Source organism: Platalea leucorodia (genome assembly GCF_965183815.1).
Source record: "Platalea leucorodia genome assembly, chromosome: 4".
In the NCBI taxonomy this organism is placed as follows: Eukaryota; Metazoa; Chordata; class Aves; order Pelecaniformes; family Threskiornithidae; genus Platalea; species Platalea leucorodia.
Genome location: NC_138826.1, coordinates 84130712 through 84144079, shown reverse-complemented (window position 1 = coordinate 84144079; position 13368 = coordinate 84130712). Strand labels below are relative to the sequence as shown.

Here is a 13368-nt window from a genome sequence, read left to right as displayed (position 1 = left end):
TTCTGCTTGTTGCCTCAGTAGTGGTTCTGCGAAGAGGAGACTGATTGGCAGCATCTTCTTGGTGGTATCACAAAAGATGAATCTGGGTGTGGCATCACTGATAAAGCAGTCAGCCAGTTTCCCTGCTCTGCTAGAAAAAGATGAGCAGGCATATAATGACTCATCTGGAAGGGGCAAGTTTATTGAGAGTATCTTGGTTGTCCCCAAAATGAAGCAAATGTGCGCAGTTTTCATTGTCCTTTTTCAAGACTTTGACCTTTGACTTTGAGCTTACATGATAAACAAAAGTAGCGCTGAACTCTAAATCTCTTTTTACACAAAAGCAGAAGTTCAGCGGAGAAAGAAACAACAGTCTAGAAGAAAAAATGAGAAGCATAGAAACAAGGGAAAACAACCAAAAAGGAAGAGCACAGGGGCATTCAACACAACGATGTTGGGAGGATTCATTTTGTACTAGAGAGGAGGAGATTAAAGATAACGGGCCATACTTGTAGCTGTAAATCAACTGAGTAACTTGGAGGAAAAGATTAGCATAATGCCCTTTGAGCAGCATCATTTTCATAAGGGCAGAAAAACTTGTCCTTCAGATCTGCTTCATGCAAGAGAAGCAGAAGGTTGCAGGACCTAATCCTCAGGGCCATAGACTTGACTAATATGTTCGTGAAAGAAAATAAATCTTTTTTTAACAGGGTTTTAGTATTGTCCTTTCTGGAGCAAACTGTTGAGCATAAGCAGAAGAATGGGGAAATAAATATGAAGTATCCATCTGCATTGCCAGATTTCATAAGCTAAGAAGACAAAGGGCTATGTTTTTCAAACAGAAAGTGCTGAAGCGATTTAGAGAATTGCTTTGCAAAACCTCTTCATTAGGAGCCCATAACAGTAAAGATATTGGTCAAGTCTGTGCCCCCAAGACCCCTGGTAAGGGTAAGCCAGAGCAGTCTAGGAGCACTTATCCAGCCAAAGAGAGAGGATAAAAGCATGGTCAGGAATGAGCAGTTTCTTCCACAAGTTGGGATCTAGTGTAGAAGAAAGCTGGGCTGAAGGCACATTGATTAGAAGTACAAGCCAAAGCTGGGAACCCAAGGACTTAGGGCCAGCTGATCAGGAACAAGATCCAAGAAGGGAAGCCTAGAGCACAGGAGCTAAGAGGCCCATGGAGCAGTCCAGAACAAGTGGTGACATGCCACTGTACAGTGATGGAGCAGCCACCAATGTGCCTCGTTAGCCAGTCTTAAGAGTGCTGGAACAGGTTAGCATGCTTCTCCAGGCACATAAGATGTGATAGGGGAAGAGCAAAATCAGGGCAGTGGATGAGGAAGCCTTACAAGTCTGATGACTAGCTGCAACTGGATCACATGAGTGGAGCCTGAAAGGAGCTCAGATAAGGGGAGGAAAATAATGGATAAGCTTCAAAGGTACAGAGATATCAGAGCTGTTTCCAGTTTCCATTATCAGACAAGAGGACAGCTGTTGTTGTTCTTGCTCAGCAGACATTATGGAAAGAAAATAACGGACGATCCAGTTGTTTTATTCCTGTTCATGCTACTGAATTGCAGTAGCCACTACTCAAATGTAATTCATTAGACGGTAGTTAACTTTTCTAGTCTACACACTACACCAATAAAGTAAACCTTGGCAAAATTTGTTACTTTTAAGCTGTATATATCAACATGTTATAGTGACCACTGTACACACTGACATCATGTGAGTGATGAAGGAAAGAGTGAGGCTTGATCTGACACAATCTGTTTTGGTTCTCGGACCATAAGTACACATTGCATGCTTACGCTAATGAAGTTCACACCAGTTGACCGTCCTAGGTGTATTCATGTGTCTACATGCTAGTAGGCAATACAAAGCAGATTTCTCTACAGCCATCCCAGATTGCCTTACCGCAACTAACAGAGTCCTGCACAGGCACAAAGAGTGAACGGCTGGAGACCCCTGCATCCACATTGCAAGTGCAGTGCTTTAGATAGTGCCTTGGTGCGCAGCTTCAACCTTGGTTCCACCTGGAGAGAAGATGCTTCATGTGCCACGCTGGTGTACTGGAGTGCATGACACCAACACAAGACAAATTCACACCTGAAAACAACCTCATCAGTACACAAAATCACTAATGTAGACGCAGCTATTCTAAGGTTAGGAATATTAGTGAGGCCGAGCTCAAAACACAACAGAGCAGAAATTTTGATTTCTCCCTTGAAAAATATTTTATGCTGATTTTGTTTTCTCTGTATGCTGAATGTGAAACAAACCCCTTTTCTTTAAGCACTTTGATTTAGCATTCATAGATTCCCCGTATTTGATTTATGGACTTTGTTCTGAGCTATTAATATTAAGTAATTGTGAGATATTTCCTCCTCAGCAATGCATGGAAAATCAGATGCCAATTGTTGGGCTGCCCTGGGCTACTGTTAGCCAACTCCTCCCATTGAACCAAGAATAATCTGGAAGACCTGTTTGATTATGCTTGTGGAGAAATTCCTTGAGATGTTTGTTATGTTCTGCCAATGATAACAAACCTAATACTTTGTTGTAGGACAAATAATGTGCAATTTGTTGATTGATATTTATGTGGAATTTGTTCCATATCATGTAAGGCCATTGTTGTATTTACAATATATTATTAAGTGTTTTTAATTATATTCATTAGGACCTGGATAAATGACCATGGATTCTTGGAAAATGAATATTTTAAATGCAAAAATTACATTATGTAATTTATATTGAGTTTCATTTCTATCTTTTTCATGGGAAAATTTGACAAAAAGCCAAATCATGCGTCTCTTGTCTACAAAGAGAGCTCAAACTTTGAAATGTTGCACAGATAGGTATCTTAAGATGATCCCATTCAAAATATTCTGTATAGTTATTTAAACATACTTTTGCCCAAACATTTTGGGATTTAACCAGTATGTTTTGTTTTGCACAGTTAAACCTAAGGAAGGTAGATTCTCAGCTGATGTAAATGTCAGACCTTTAATAAGTAGACGGATCACCAACTCTTCAGCCAAGCTTCCTCTTCACTGTCTGGGATTTCAAAAACAGGCTGCTTAAATTAGCCCCTTAAATTCATACCTAGCAGTCTGATAGTGTACAGATTTTAAGTCCTTGGCATTCAATAACTTTTACCAACTTAATTCCTAATTTGTGAAATTTTAGCCTTTTTTTTTTTTCTCTGTACAACTAATCGTTTATTCTAACAGTTTAATCTTGAATTATCAGTACAAATTTTAATATACCTAGCTGAACTCAATGCAATGCAAAATGTAGAATATTTCACTTAAGAGAATTGAACCACTTTAGAGGCTCTGGCATAAAATAGCAAAGGGAATAATAAGAATGCCTTTTAGCTCTTTAAAGAAGCAAATTTTAATGTTAAAAAAAGTAATTGAAGATCAAGATGTAAATCTAATGCCATTGCAAAGGGCAACATACAGTACCAAAGGCCTGAAATGTTGTCAAAAACCCAAAAAGCTTAGTTCAGTCATTGTTAGGCCTGAACCTGCAAGTGCTAATTACCTTCTGCCTTCAGCTGAGAGCGCATAATAACAGTTGATAGGCACTTGGCATCTTGCAAGATCCTAGTTCCCTAGGCACACAAAACTTGAAAGGGAGTAGCATTTGGTAAATTGAAAGTATCGGCTTCTGGAAATATAATTTCCGTCTTAGTCTGGTTTTGTTTGTCAAAGAGAACTTCTGACCTACATGTACTCATGCTGACCTGCACATCCGTGCCAAGTCATTATAAAGCCATATAGCTTGACATAGTTAAAGATCCTTTTGACATAGAGACTCAGTCAGGTCGACAGTCACATGTGATAGCTAGATATTACAGAAAATGAAATAGAATTTTGGTCTCTGTTAGAATATTCGTGCCTCAAAATGTCCATTTTCCTGAACACAACTTCAAATGAGAAACTTTTTATGAAATATTATAGATTATGAACAAATGTAGTTGAGGTAAAGTGGGAGATGAGTTGAAAATAAGATTAGGTTTTCAGTCTTGAAACCCGTTTCCATTGCAGGCAATGCTTACTTTTTCAAGTAGAGTATACAGCTCCACCAAGGGCCACTGGAAGGATTAGATTCCTTCTAGGGGAGGCAAATTGTTAATGAATGTACTACTATAAAAAGGCCATTTCTCCATGGTTTTTACTAATGTTTGTGTGTGGATGTTTTAATTTTTATTTCTTCCTTCTATGTCCTCCTTATCTATGTTGTGTCTCATGACTGTTCTGGATTGTCACTTGCGGTAGGTTTATTTTGCTATTTGGACGCACCTAGTCTAAAGCTCTGATACATAGAGTCTTCTGGCAGCTCTGGCTTCTCAGCTGAGATTTATATGTAGTAGCTTTGATTGATACACACATCAAGAGGCTGAACTAAATTGATTGGGTATTTTTTTGGTTGGGCTTATATTTGGGGGGAGGCTAGAGGAGGGCGAAAGAAAAGAGGTTGTCATTCCTGCTGTAGTTAAAATATTAAGTCAAACTGTACTAGAAAGCTCAAGTTTGAAATTGATAGGCACATAAAAAGAACTTGCTAATTTTATTTCCTTTTTGTATAAATGTCACCATATCAAAAGTAGACAAAAGCAGTGTATATTTTTAATGTCTCAGTTTCTAAGTGTTGCTAAAATGATTGGTACCTCATGAAACTTGCTGTGGGTTCTCGCATCATCTCAGTACAGTGCCCATGCTTTAAGTTCTTAGTGCTCCATACCACTCTTTTAAGTGGTCTTACTCTAGATTTCTGTTGGTGCAACTGAATGACAACTAGCACCAGTGTTTTTATGAGATTTTCCCATCACAGTTTTCATCTTTATAACATTCCAGTCTCTGCTGATGCCCCTGGTGGCTCTCACTACTTTTTTCTTCAGAAAAAAAAAAGCCCTCAGACACCCAGCTCCAGAGACACTATAATAGCTGCTGATTTATTTGGTCTGAATTTAATGCATTGGTACAGCAAAATTCTTACTTAAGCTCAGCCTGTGGGCTGAGGAAAGGAATAGACGTAATCATTTCAGTCATGAACAGGGGCACTGAAAAATACTAAAATTTGGCCCTATTGCTTGGAGAATAATTGTTGTGGTGGTCTGAACATTTGATTAGGTCACAAAGCATTTGTGGAGAAGGGGATTTAATAGCTTAGTCTTTTCTCATTGCATCAGGCTAAAATACTGTCACTAGTGAAAGATTTTTGGCTTACAATGAATGTGTCTGTTAGGTGAAATAGGAGATTTGGGATCAGGTATATGTACTATGCCCTGGAGTATGAGTATATTCTTGGCTCTGCTACTGACTTACTGTGGCCTTCAGTCAGCCACCTGACTTCTCTGTATGTTTGTTTTTCCTTTACATAGGCCTTCCTTTTACATCAGGGTTATGTGCTAACTTAGAATATTCTGATTAACGTGCATGTATTAATAGCATATTAATGAGTCCCATTTGTACACTAATTCAACCTCAGGCTTGACCAATATTGCTGCTTTTTCACCTGCCTCAGAAGGCAACTGTGCCGGGTGCATAAAACTTCCTGAAAAATGTGACAATAACATGTTTATGAAGATACAATATTATAGATGAGCGTCTGTGTTCTGCAGGGTTTTCCACAAAACTCTTTTGCAACTTAGATTTATATTAGACTTCAGAACCCTGAAAATATGGAAGCAACAGCTGTGAGCCACAAGGCTGGGCTTATTTGCATTCCTGTCTCTTCCTCTCAGTCACTCCCAAGAAGACATAGGAGCTTGCTTTACATGCTTCCTGAGTTTCTTTTTCCTCCTTTTTTACAAACATTTTTTCCTGTAAAATAATTCATTTATTACTTTTATTGTAATCTATTGTACTGTTAGGATGATGTGAAGATACAGATCCTACTCATTTTCTTACATGTCTTGTTTTCTATACTGAAGGTCTTGCCACTGGAAGCTTCCGTTGTCAAGGACGTTTCTTTCTTGCATTCTCTTGATTAACAGACCAAATTTTGAATTCTTTATTCAAGACCAGAGTCTGCACGTTCCTAATGAGTGGTGTCTAGGAAGTATGCAATTATTCCCTAAATTAAGTGATTTGAATCACACTCTCGAGACATTTACCTGTATCCACTGATTATATGGAGAGCTAAACTCTTACACTAAGCGCCTGAAGTTAGCAGGTATGAATAACCTACAACAGGAACAGCCGTTCATATCAATGAGTTATGCATTTCAAACCCCATTGGAAATATTTAATTGTTTACTTTTTAAGCAAAGCCATTTATTCTTTACAAAATTATGAATAATAAATATTAATAGCAAAATAACCTTCAAGCATGAGAATATCAGATACTTGATGAAGTCCTATTTAGAGGATGGTCAGAGGATGATCTCATCTCTTTTTAAGTGACTGAGCCAAAAGAAAAGGTCTTTTTCTCCGTAGATCGATGTGGCACCCAATAAATCATGTCTGGCTATATTTAGGTTAATTTTCAGTGTTAAATAGATGTAGTCCTAATTATATAGTATGACAAATTTTTCAAGCAAATAAATGTAGTACTCGGAGTGGTCCTCCCATGTCGAGGAGCCAGCTCTGTCCCAAAGCGTGCTTCCATCTGGCCCGCTGCCATTCATTTGGGGAGGATGAAGAACAATTGATTGAGCAGCATGCACTGGCCAAGCAGCCTAAAGCTGCCTCCTACTCGCAGCCTGCTGCTTCGCGCAACCAAGCGCTGCCATATGGGAAGTGGGGGCAGAGCACGCTAGCGCACTTGCAAGAGCGCTTACTTCTTTTAGTTCATGCACATGGGCCCTGCGTTCAAAGCAGATCCCTGACCCGCAGGGTGAACTTCCAAAATAGGCCCCCAAGCTGCATCTTTTTTCAGCAAATAAACACTGGCTACAAGAAAAACAGGTTGATTTGGGGGCTTAACAGCTCCAACTTGAATGTATGTATTCATATTTTACATTGAACACCTCCAGCATTTGCTGTGCTCTTCTGTTGGCCCAGAATAAGTTGGTATTTTAGCACCCAAACAATTCAGCGAACTCTTAAGGTGAACATGATGACCTCATGTCATAGAGCTCCTAAAGAAAGAAGGCCTTTTGAATAACCCAACAGACCATTTAAAACCTGGATAACAAGCAAGGAAGTAATGTCAAGGCATCGGATGCTGAACACAGCAGGGTCTTGCTCATTCTGTGCATCTGTGTGGCCCACGGCTGGTGTGTGAGGCCAGCACGCTTACAGCAGTAATGGCAAAGTCGATTTCACAATGACCAAAGCCTGGCTCAGCCACTGGAAACCCATGCGCAACATGCTCTTTAAATTAATTCATGGAGAGAAGGCAGATGCTGAATGAATGAAATGTTGCCTTTCCTTCTGAGGGACTCTGATAGAGAATGTCCTACAATTGCAGGCTTTTCTGCTTTGTGATAGGGAATCAGCCAGGAATTTTTAAAGGCTTTTCTTTTTCCCTGGGATAAAAAATGTCTAAGTCAGAATTACGGTGTTCTTGAATGTGAAAGAAATTGATAAGAGGTGCACCACCATTAGTGGAAATGCAGCCATTCCTAGGTGTGGAGGAAAAATTACCTTTCTGATAAATTCATTGTTGGACATGGCACAGAACATTCTCACTACAAAATAATATTGTTTTCTTCCATTCAGCTCAGCAGGCATTGCACAAGCCTGAGGACTGAGCATCATTCACACATTAGAAAAATCTCCCCTTCACCATGTGAACAAAAGGAATGATTGATGGGGCAGGCAGAGATGGAACTCGGGACGGCAGCATGCACCGTGCAGGAAATAAACTTACAGGCTGCAGTCAGTGTTATGTTTTCCTTCTTAGCATCTCCTTCTTGCTTACTGGTAACTTGTTTCCTTAAAAGTGAGGCCATAGGCCACCCCATGAATGGAAGGAACCCTAAAAACTCTGTTAATGAAAGCGTTTCTTTACATAAGACAGTGAAAGGCACTTTGCTTGCAGTTCTAAATAGCTTGTGACATGAACTAGGTGTTAACAATGAAACATGAAGATAACTGAGACCCGAATCAAAGACCAAAATACACTTTCATGGGTCTTTGCATCCCCCTGGTGACTCAGGCATGATTGTGGCCTCCGCCTTGCTACAGGAGGCAAGGGAGTACACTTGGTCCCCCAGCAGCTTTTCTACCCGAGTCTCCTGTCAGTTTGCTTTCCTGGAGCTTCTGCACATGTGGAATCTGGAGGCAACCAGCAGGCCAACAGTGATAAATCCCTTGCAGACCCCCTTGATTTCTACACGTAGTTTTGGGAGGGATTAAATGAAAATGTACATAAAGCTGTTTGAATCCCTGGAATCTCTCTTGTGGTTTGTGGTGGGTAGTAGTGGGGTAAACCCAGTGACAGGGTGCAGGGCTTTTGGTGGAACAGAGCTGGAAGCAAGGGATGTTTGCAGTATCAGGAGGGCAGCGTCACTGGAGAGAGGCTTTTGTCAGCTGTGGGAATAGGAGGAGGAGGAAGCCCAAGAAATATAAAACCCCACTGCAAGGTGTGGAGTTTGCAGAACTGCAATTACAAGCAGTTTTGTTCTTTCTTTCCTTTTTTAATGCAAAAGATGCAACTACAAAAAAATTGAAAATGAAGCATTTTCTTTAACAACCCAGAAGAAAAGAGGAGACTGTAAAACCTTAAAACACTCTTAATTATGTTACGGAAGTGAAGAAACAACCAGCAGATTGAACTGTGCATCCCAGATTGCTGTAATTTAGCCCTGTTTGTTGTAGGAACCACTACAGAGTAGATGAGCTTGAAAATTATTAACTAAACATGGCACAGAACAGAAAATCCTAATTCCATATGTAGATTTATGTCTGCACCCTTGGTTAGAACTAGTAACAGAGCTCATTCAAATATGGATTAAATGAGAGGTTGCTCAAAAATTAATTTCGTCTTCCAGGTCTAAGAATATGTATATTGTGTGGCTCTGTTAAAGTCCCTGGCACAAGGTAACATTTCCCACTTGCTGATTTCATTAGATGTGAATGTGTCACCTTGTAATGGTTGTATTGGATTAACACTTTTTTTGTACATTCCTACACCTACTTACATATAAGCCCACATTTTTCAGATACTTATACACATGTAAGAGGATATAGAGGTTTCATTGTTGTGTGTTTCTGCATATGTTATGCAGAAATGCAGAAACCACTTGAGTGAAATTCACAGTCATCCCAAATTAGAAAAGATAAATCTGGTCTCCAGCACAATGTAATAATGCATTTCTATGCTGCGTATTTCACAGAAAAAGCATTTAAAATGTCATGGAGTTAAAAGAAATATTAGGAAAGGAAAGGCTCGTATTCCTCTGCATCTAAATCCAGGCTTTCTGATCACAGTTGTGTCAGTTGAAGAGGCTTGAGGAAAAAGCTGGCTTATAATTAAAAATATTTTATTGTTTCTAAAACCAATAAAATATAGCTGCTTATTTTAATTGATTGTAGCAATACAACTGTAAGATCCAATATAGTGTGATATAGTGTGCTATAAATTGAGGGTTGCAGTACTATTCTATTAAATATTGATCTTTCAGAGAATCTCAATACAAAATGAAAATCCCTACGGGGTGTTTCAAGTACTTTGAAGCAATCCAATTCTTCTTCCTCTTTGGAACTCAGCAGCTGCATCAAACATGAGAAACTTCTGTGCTTCCTTTGACTCAGCTGCTTCTTGAAGTGTTGGCCTCTAGTTTGAAAGCAAATTCCTCTCTTGATGGTAAAAACTATTATGTACAGAATGCTGTAGAGATAATAATTTGTCATTTCTTCCCTCCCCCCATGCCGTGACCTTGGCCAAATCCAAACTCCGTCTCATTCTTAGTGTTTCTTAGTGCTTCAGTGTTTCTGAGTCAAGGTCAAGAATCATATAGCTTCTCAGCTGATGTGAGTAATGTGCAATGTTTTCCATCTCCCCTGGGAAAGAACTTTCACCTTCCAATAGGCCTCTCATAACCTGTGAAGAGTTTCCCACCCATGCAATGTTTTCTGCCTGCACTTCAAAACTCCCTTGCAAGAGGGACGTTAGCTTCCCATTATATTTTCCATAGTCATAGTAAGAACTTTTTCACACTGAGTTACCCACAGGTCTGGCATCTCCTGGACTGATCAGCTATGCAGAAGAGTATATAATTTTTGTAGAGAGAGTATGGATATGTGACTATTGCCTTGATGGAATAGTTACAAATTCCTCATACCTGGAAATTAACATAGAAGGTTCTTTTTGCATTCTCCCTTTTATCCCTGAGGAATGGCTGTAGGATATTTCCTCTCAAACAAAATCCAGGTCAAAAGTAGATGGAATAGCAGAAAGTCCAGTACTGATCCCAAAAATGGTGATATACTGGAGATGCTTATCACTCTTGTATCACGCAGTCCTCTATTAGGGCAATACTGGGATGATTCAGAGCGGTGGGTCTTGGAGTTAACATCCCACTCTGAGTTATTGCTTCCTGTTGTCTCCAGGCTCAGATAAATGTGGTTGCTTCAGTTGGACTGAGTCACATCTTTTTTTTTTTTCTTTCTTGATCACAAGACCTCAAGCTTATTTTTATTACCAATGAAAGCAAGGTGTTTGGCATAATCACGTCACCCCATATCCTGAAAGTGCCACGTATGGTCCTACAGGGGCTGTGCCTCAAACTGGCTTTGCTGCAACAGTATCCTCTTGCCATAGAGCCTATCAGTTTTGAAGTGTCATTCTTGTTGTGCTAACAAAAATGTTGTGCTACAGTCAGGGAACTCACTAGCAGCTCAGCAATTAAAATGTCTCAAAATAATTTTCTTTTCAGGCAATTCAGCCCTTCCAAATAGAAATGGTTCAGTTCAAAAAGTATTACTCTTCCAACACCACTCTGCCAACATCCACTACCAACGTTTCCCACCAATCTCATCTAGGTACACTATAATTTATGTTCCTGGTAAAGAGTCCATCATTCACTAACATTCAGATATTTAACTCAAACCCAGCTCCTCAGCTTGCATAAATCAATGTTCTTGCATTGATTTCAGTTGAGCTATGCCAGCTGAATTTCTAGCTTATTTCAAAAAGTAGAGAAATAATTGCTTAATACTGTACAGTTTTGAGTCTGACCTTTTGAATTTATATCTGGCTTCTGAAAAATAACATTTTCTACTTCAGAGATCGATCTTTCTTCCTACCACACCCACGCAACTGTTGCATGGCCCCCACTGCCTTCATGGCTGAGTGAGAATGTTAATGCTTTCATGTTCGTTCTTTCACCAACCACTATCAGCCGTGGGTATAGCTACTTTCCAGCCTTGCTATCTCTTTGGATAGAGAGCTCCAGCTGCAGCCTGTTGTTTATGTATGCTGTAGGTTTCTTCAGACCACCTCACACTGTGAAAAAGGAAAGAACGTAACAAATCTTATTCTTGCACTTAATAGTCTGTTTCTGCAAGCAGAAGGTCCATATAGAAGGAACTTTCATCTAGGTAGGGCTCTTATAGATAAGCATACTGTTTACTATAACATGCAAATAATGATTCTGGATGAACACTCAGTATTGATTCCTTGTTTTCACACTCTCAACTTTATTTTCACATATTCTACAATTTTTCACTATTTGTCTCATCGCTTTTGCCCATTTTTCAGTTCTTACTCAGGTAAGAATCTTCTGGCATAAGATCTACGTAGTTAGTTATGGTTCATATGGTTTAATAATTGTATGAATTCCCTTTTCCACAGTGCAAATACTTCTGCTTTCTGGTACAGCAAAAAAATGATTACATCATTTAGTATTTTAATTATGTATAAAGTCCAAGATAACTGCTGTGTCCTTTAAAAATAGCAGGTTTTATGCAATAGAGAAAGCTGTAAGCAGTTCTGTATTTCTTTATTTTTGTGTTTCTTTCTAAGCAAACTAAAATCAACTTTCAATCAATTTGGTTCAGCCAAGCTTTACAGCGAGAATGAATAAAAAGAAAATTGGTCTCGGGAGGGAGGGAAAAGGAGAAACATGCATTTGCTAATGGCATGGTGGAAACTTTGCTTCCATATTCATTCTAAATAAACATGAAAAATCTTTGGCATATGATTGTAGGAAGAACTCATCCACAGCACATGCTCTTTATCATAGTAATCCTACAGAAACGCGTTGCCAATTGCAAACAATTCACAGCATGCACAACCAGGTTTGATATTGCCAAGATATTCTTAAGTTGAATGAATGTCTGACTTTGCTTATTTAATAGCATGTTTGCCTCCTTGTGCCTCTTTAAGAGCCAGTGTGAGCCCAGAAGAATTTTTTTCTATTGAGTTGATATTTTGTTTCTACTCTCAGGTTTTATAACAATTGTTGCTTGTCATAATCCAAGAAGCTTTCCTTCTACTTCCATTGCTTGCTTGCTGATTTATAAAGTCTTCTGGAGCAACCAAAACAGTATAAATATATACGTAAACTGCATATTTGGATTTCTGCTGTCATGCTTGCTTTTAATGGCTTTAAAATAGATTTGAGGACAGTGTCTATTTTAAACTGGTACTTAAGAGTTTGCCTTATTTATGAATATTACATTCCTTCTTTCTAGGCTCTTAAGGATGATGATGCTGAGACTGGGCTGACTGATGGGGAAGAGAAAGAAGAACCCAAAGAAGTGGAGAAACTAGGGAAAATCCAATATTCTTTGGATTATGACTTCCAGAACAATCAGGTTTGAAACAACCAACCTCTAACATTTCATTTCTGCGTGTGCAAGGGGAGAATGAAGTCAGACATTTAGTTACAGTAGATATTTCTGAAATCCTTACTGCTCGCACGGAGTAAAGGGAGAAAGCAAGACTGAAGATTCATGACAGCGTTACTACTAAATTGGTATTCAATGTAGTTGGAGTTTATATTACACCTTTAATCAAAATTGAAGACACGGTTTTATCTAATGGTTATTAATAACTTACATTAAGGCATCACCGATCAATGTCAACCCAGATTATATTATGGAGTCTGCATGCAGACAGTAAAAGATAGGTTCATCCTTCAGGTATTTAAAATGTAAGCAAACAAAAGATGGGAGTAAAAAGAGAGGAACATAAAACTATGTTTATTCATTGTGGGTCTTTTAGCAAGTTGGTAAGATCGCCAGGAGTAGCTTCCTCACTTCATCAAGCGTGCACTTTGCCTTATTAACTAGCTGTATCAGGTTCTGTTGGTTTCCATGAAAGTACACCTACTAGCCAAGAAAATTTTAGTTTAGAACAAAAGTTCAAATAAAAAGGTCTGTCCCCAAAAAAACTGGAAACTTGGACAAGAAGAGTCTCTCCAGTGAAGGACTGGTACTCCTTCAGTACCTCAGTACCCTACTCTGAAGCTGGTTAAGACCAAAC

General features: G+C 39.0%; 1 protein-coding gene across 2 annotated transcripts in view; it reads left to right on the top strand.

Annotated features, from left to right (window-relative positions):
* Window positions 1–13368, top strand: part of SYT1 (synaptotagmin 1) — a gene marked incomplete at both ends in the record, with an annotated part of 130707 nt that overhangs the window by 35351 nt on the left and 81988 nt on the right. The window contains one exon of one of the 2 annotated variants that reach the window (XM_082309728.1): window positions 12585–12698. In XM_082309728.1, the coding sequence (XP_082165854.1) occupies window positions 12585–12698 (114 nt within the window). Of the gene's footprint in view, window positions 1–12575; window positions 12699–13368 lie in introns of both variants that reach the window. The other variant, XM_082309727.1, reaches the window with a different exon arrangement.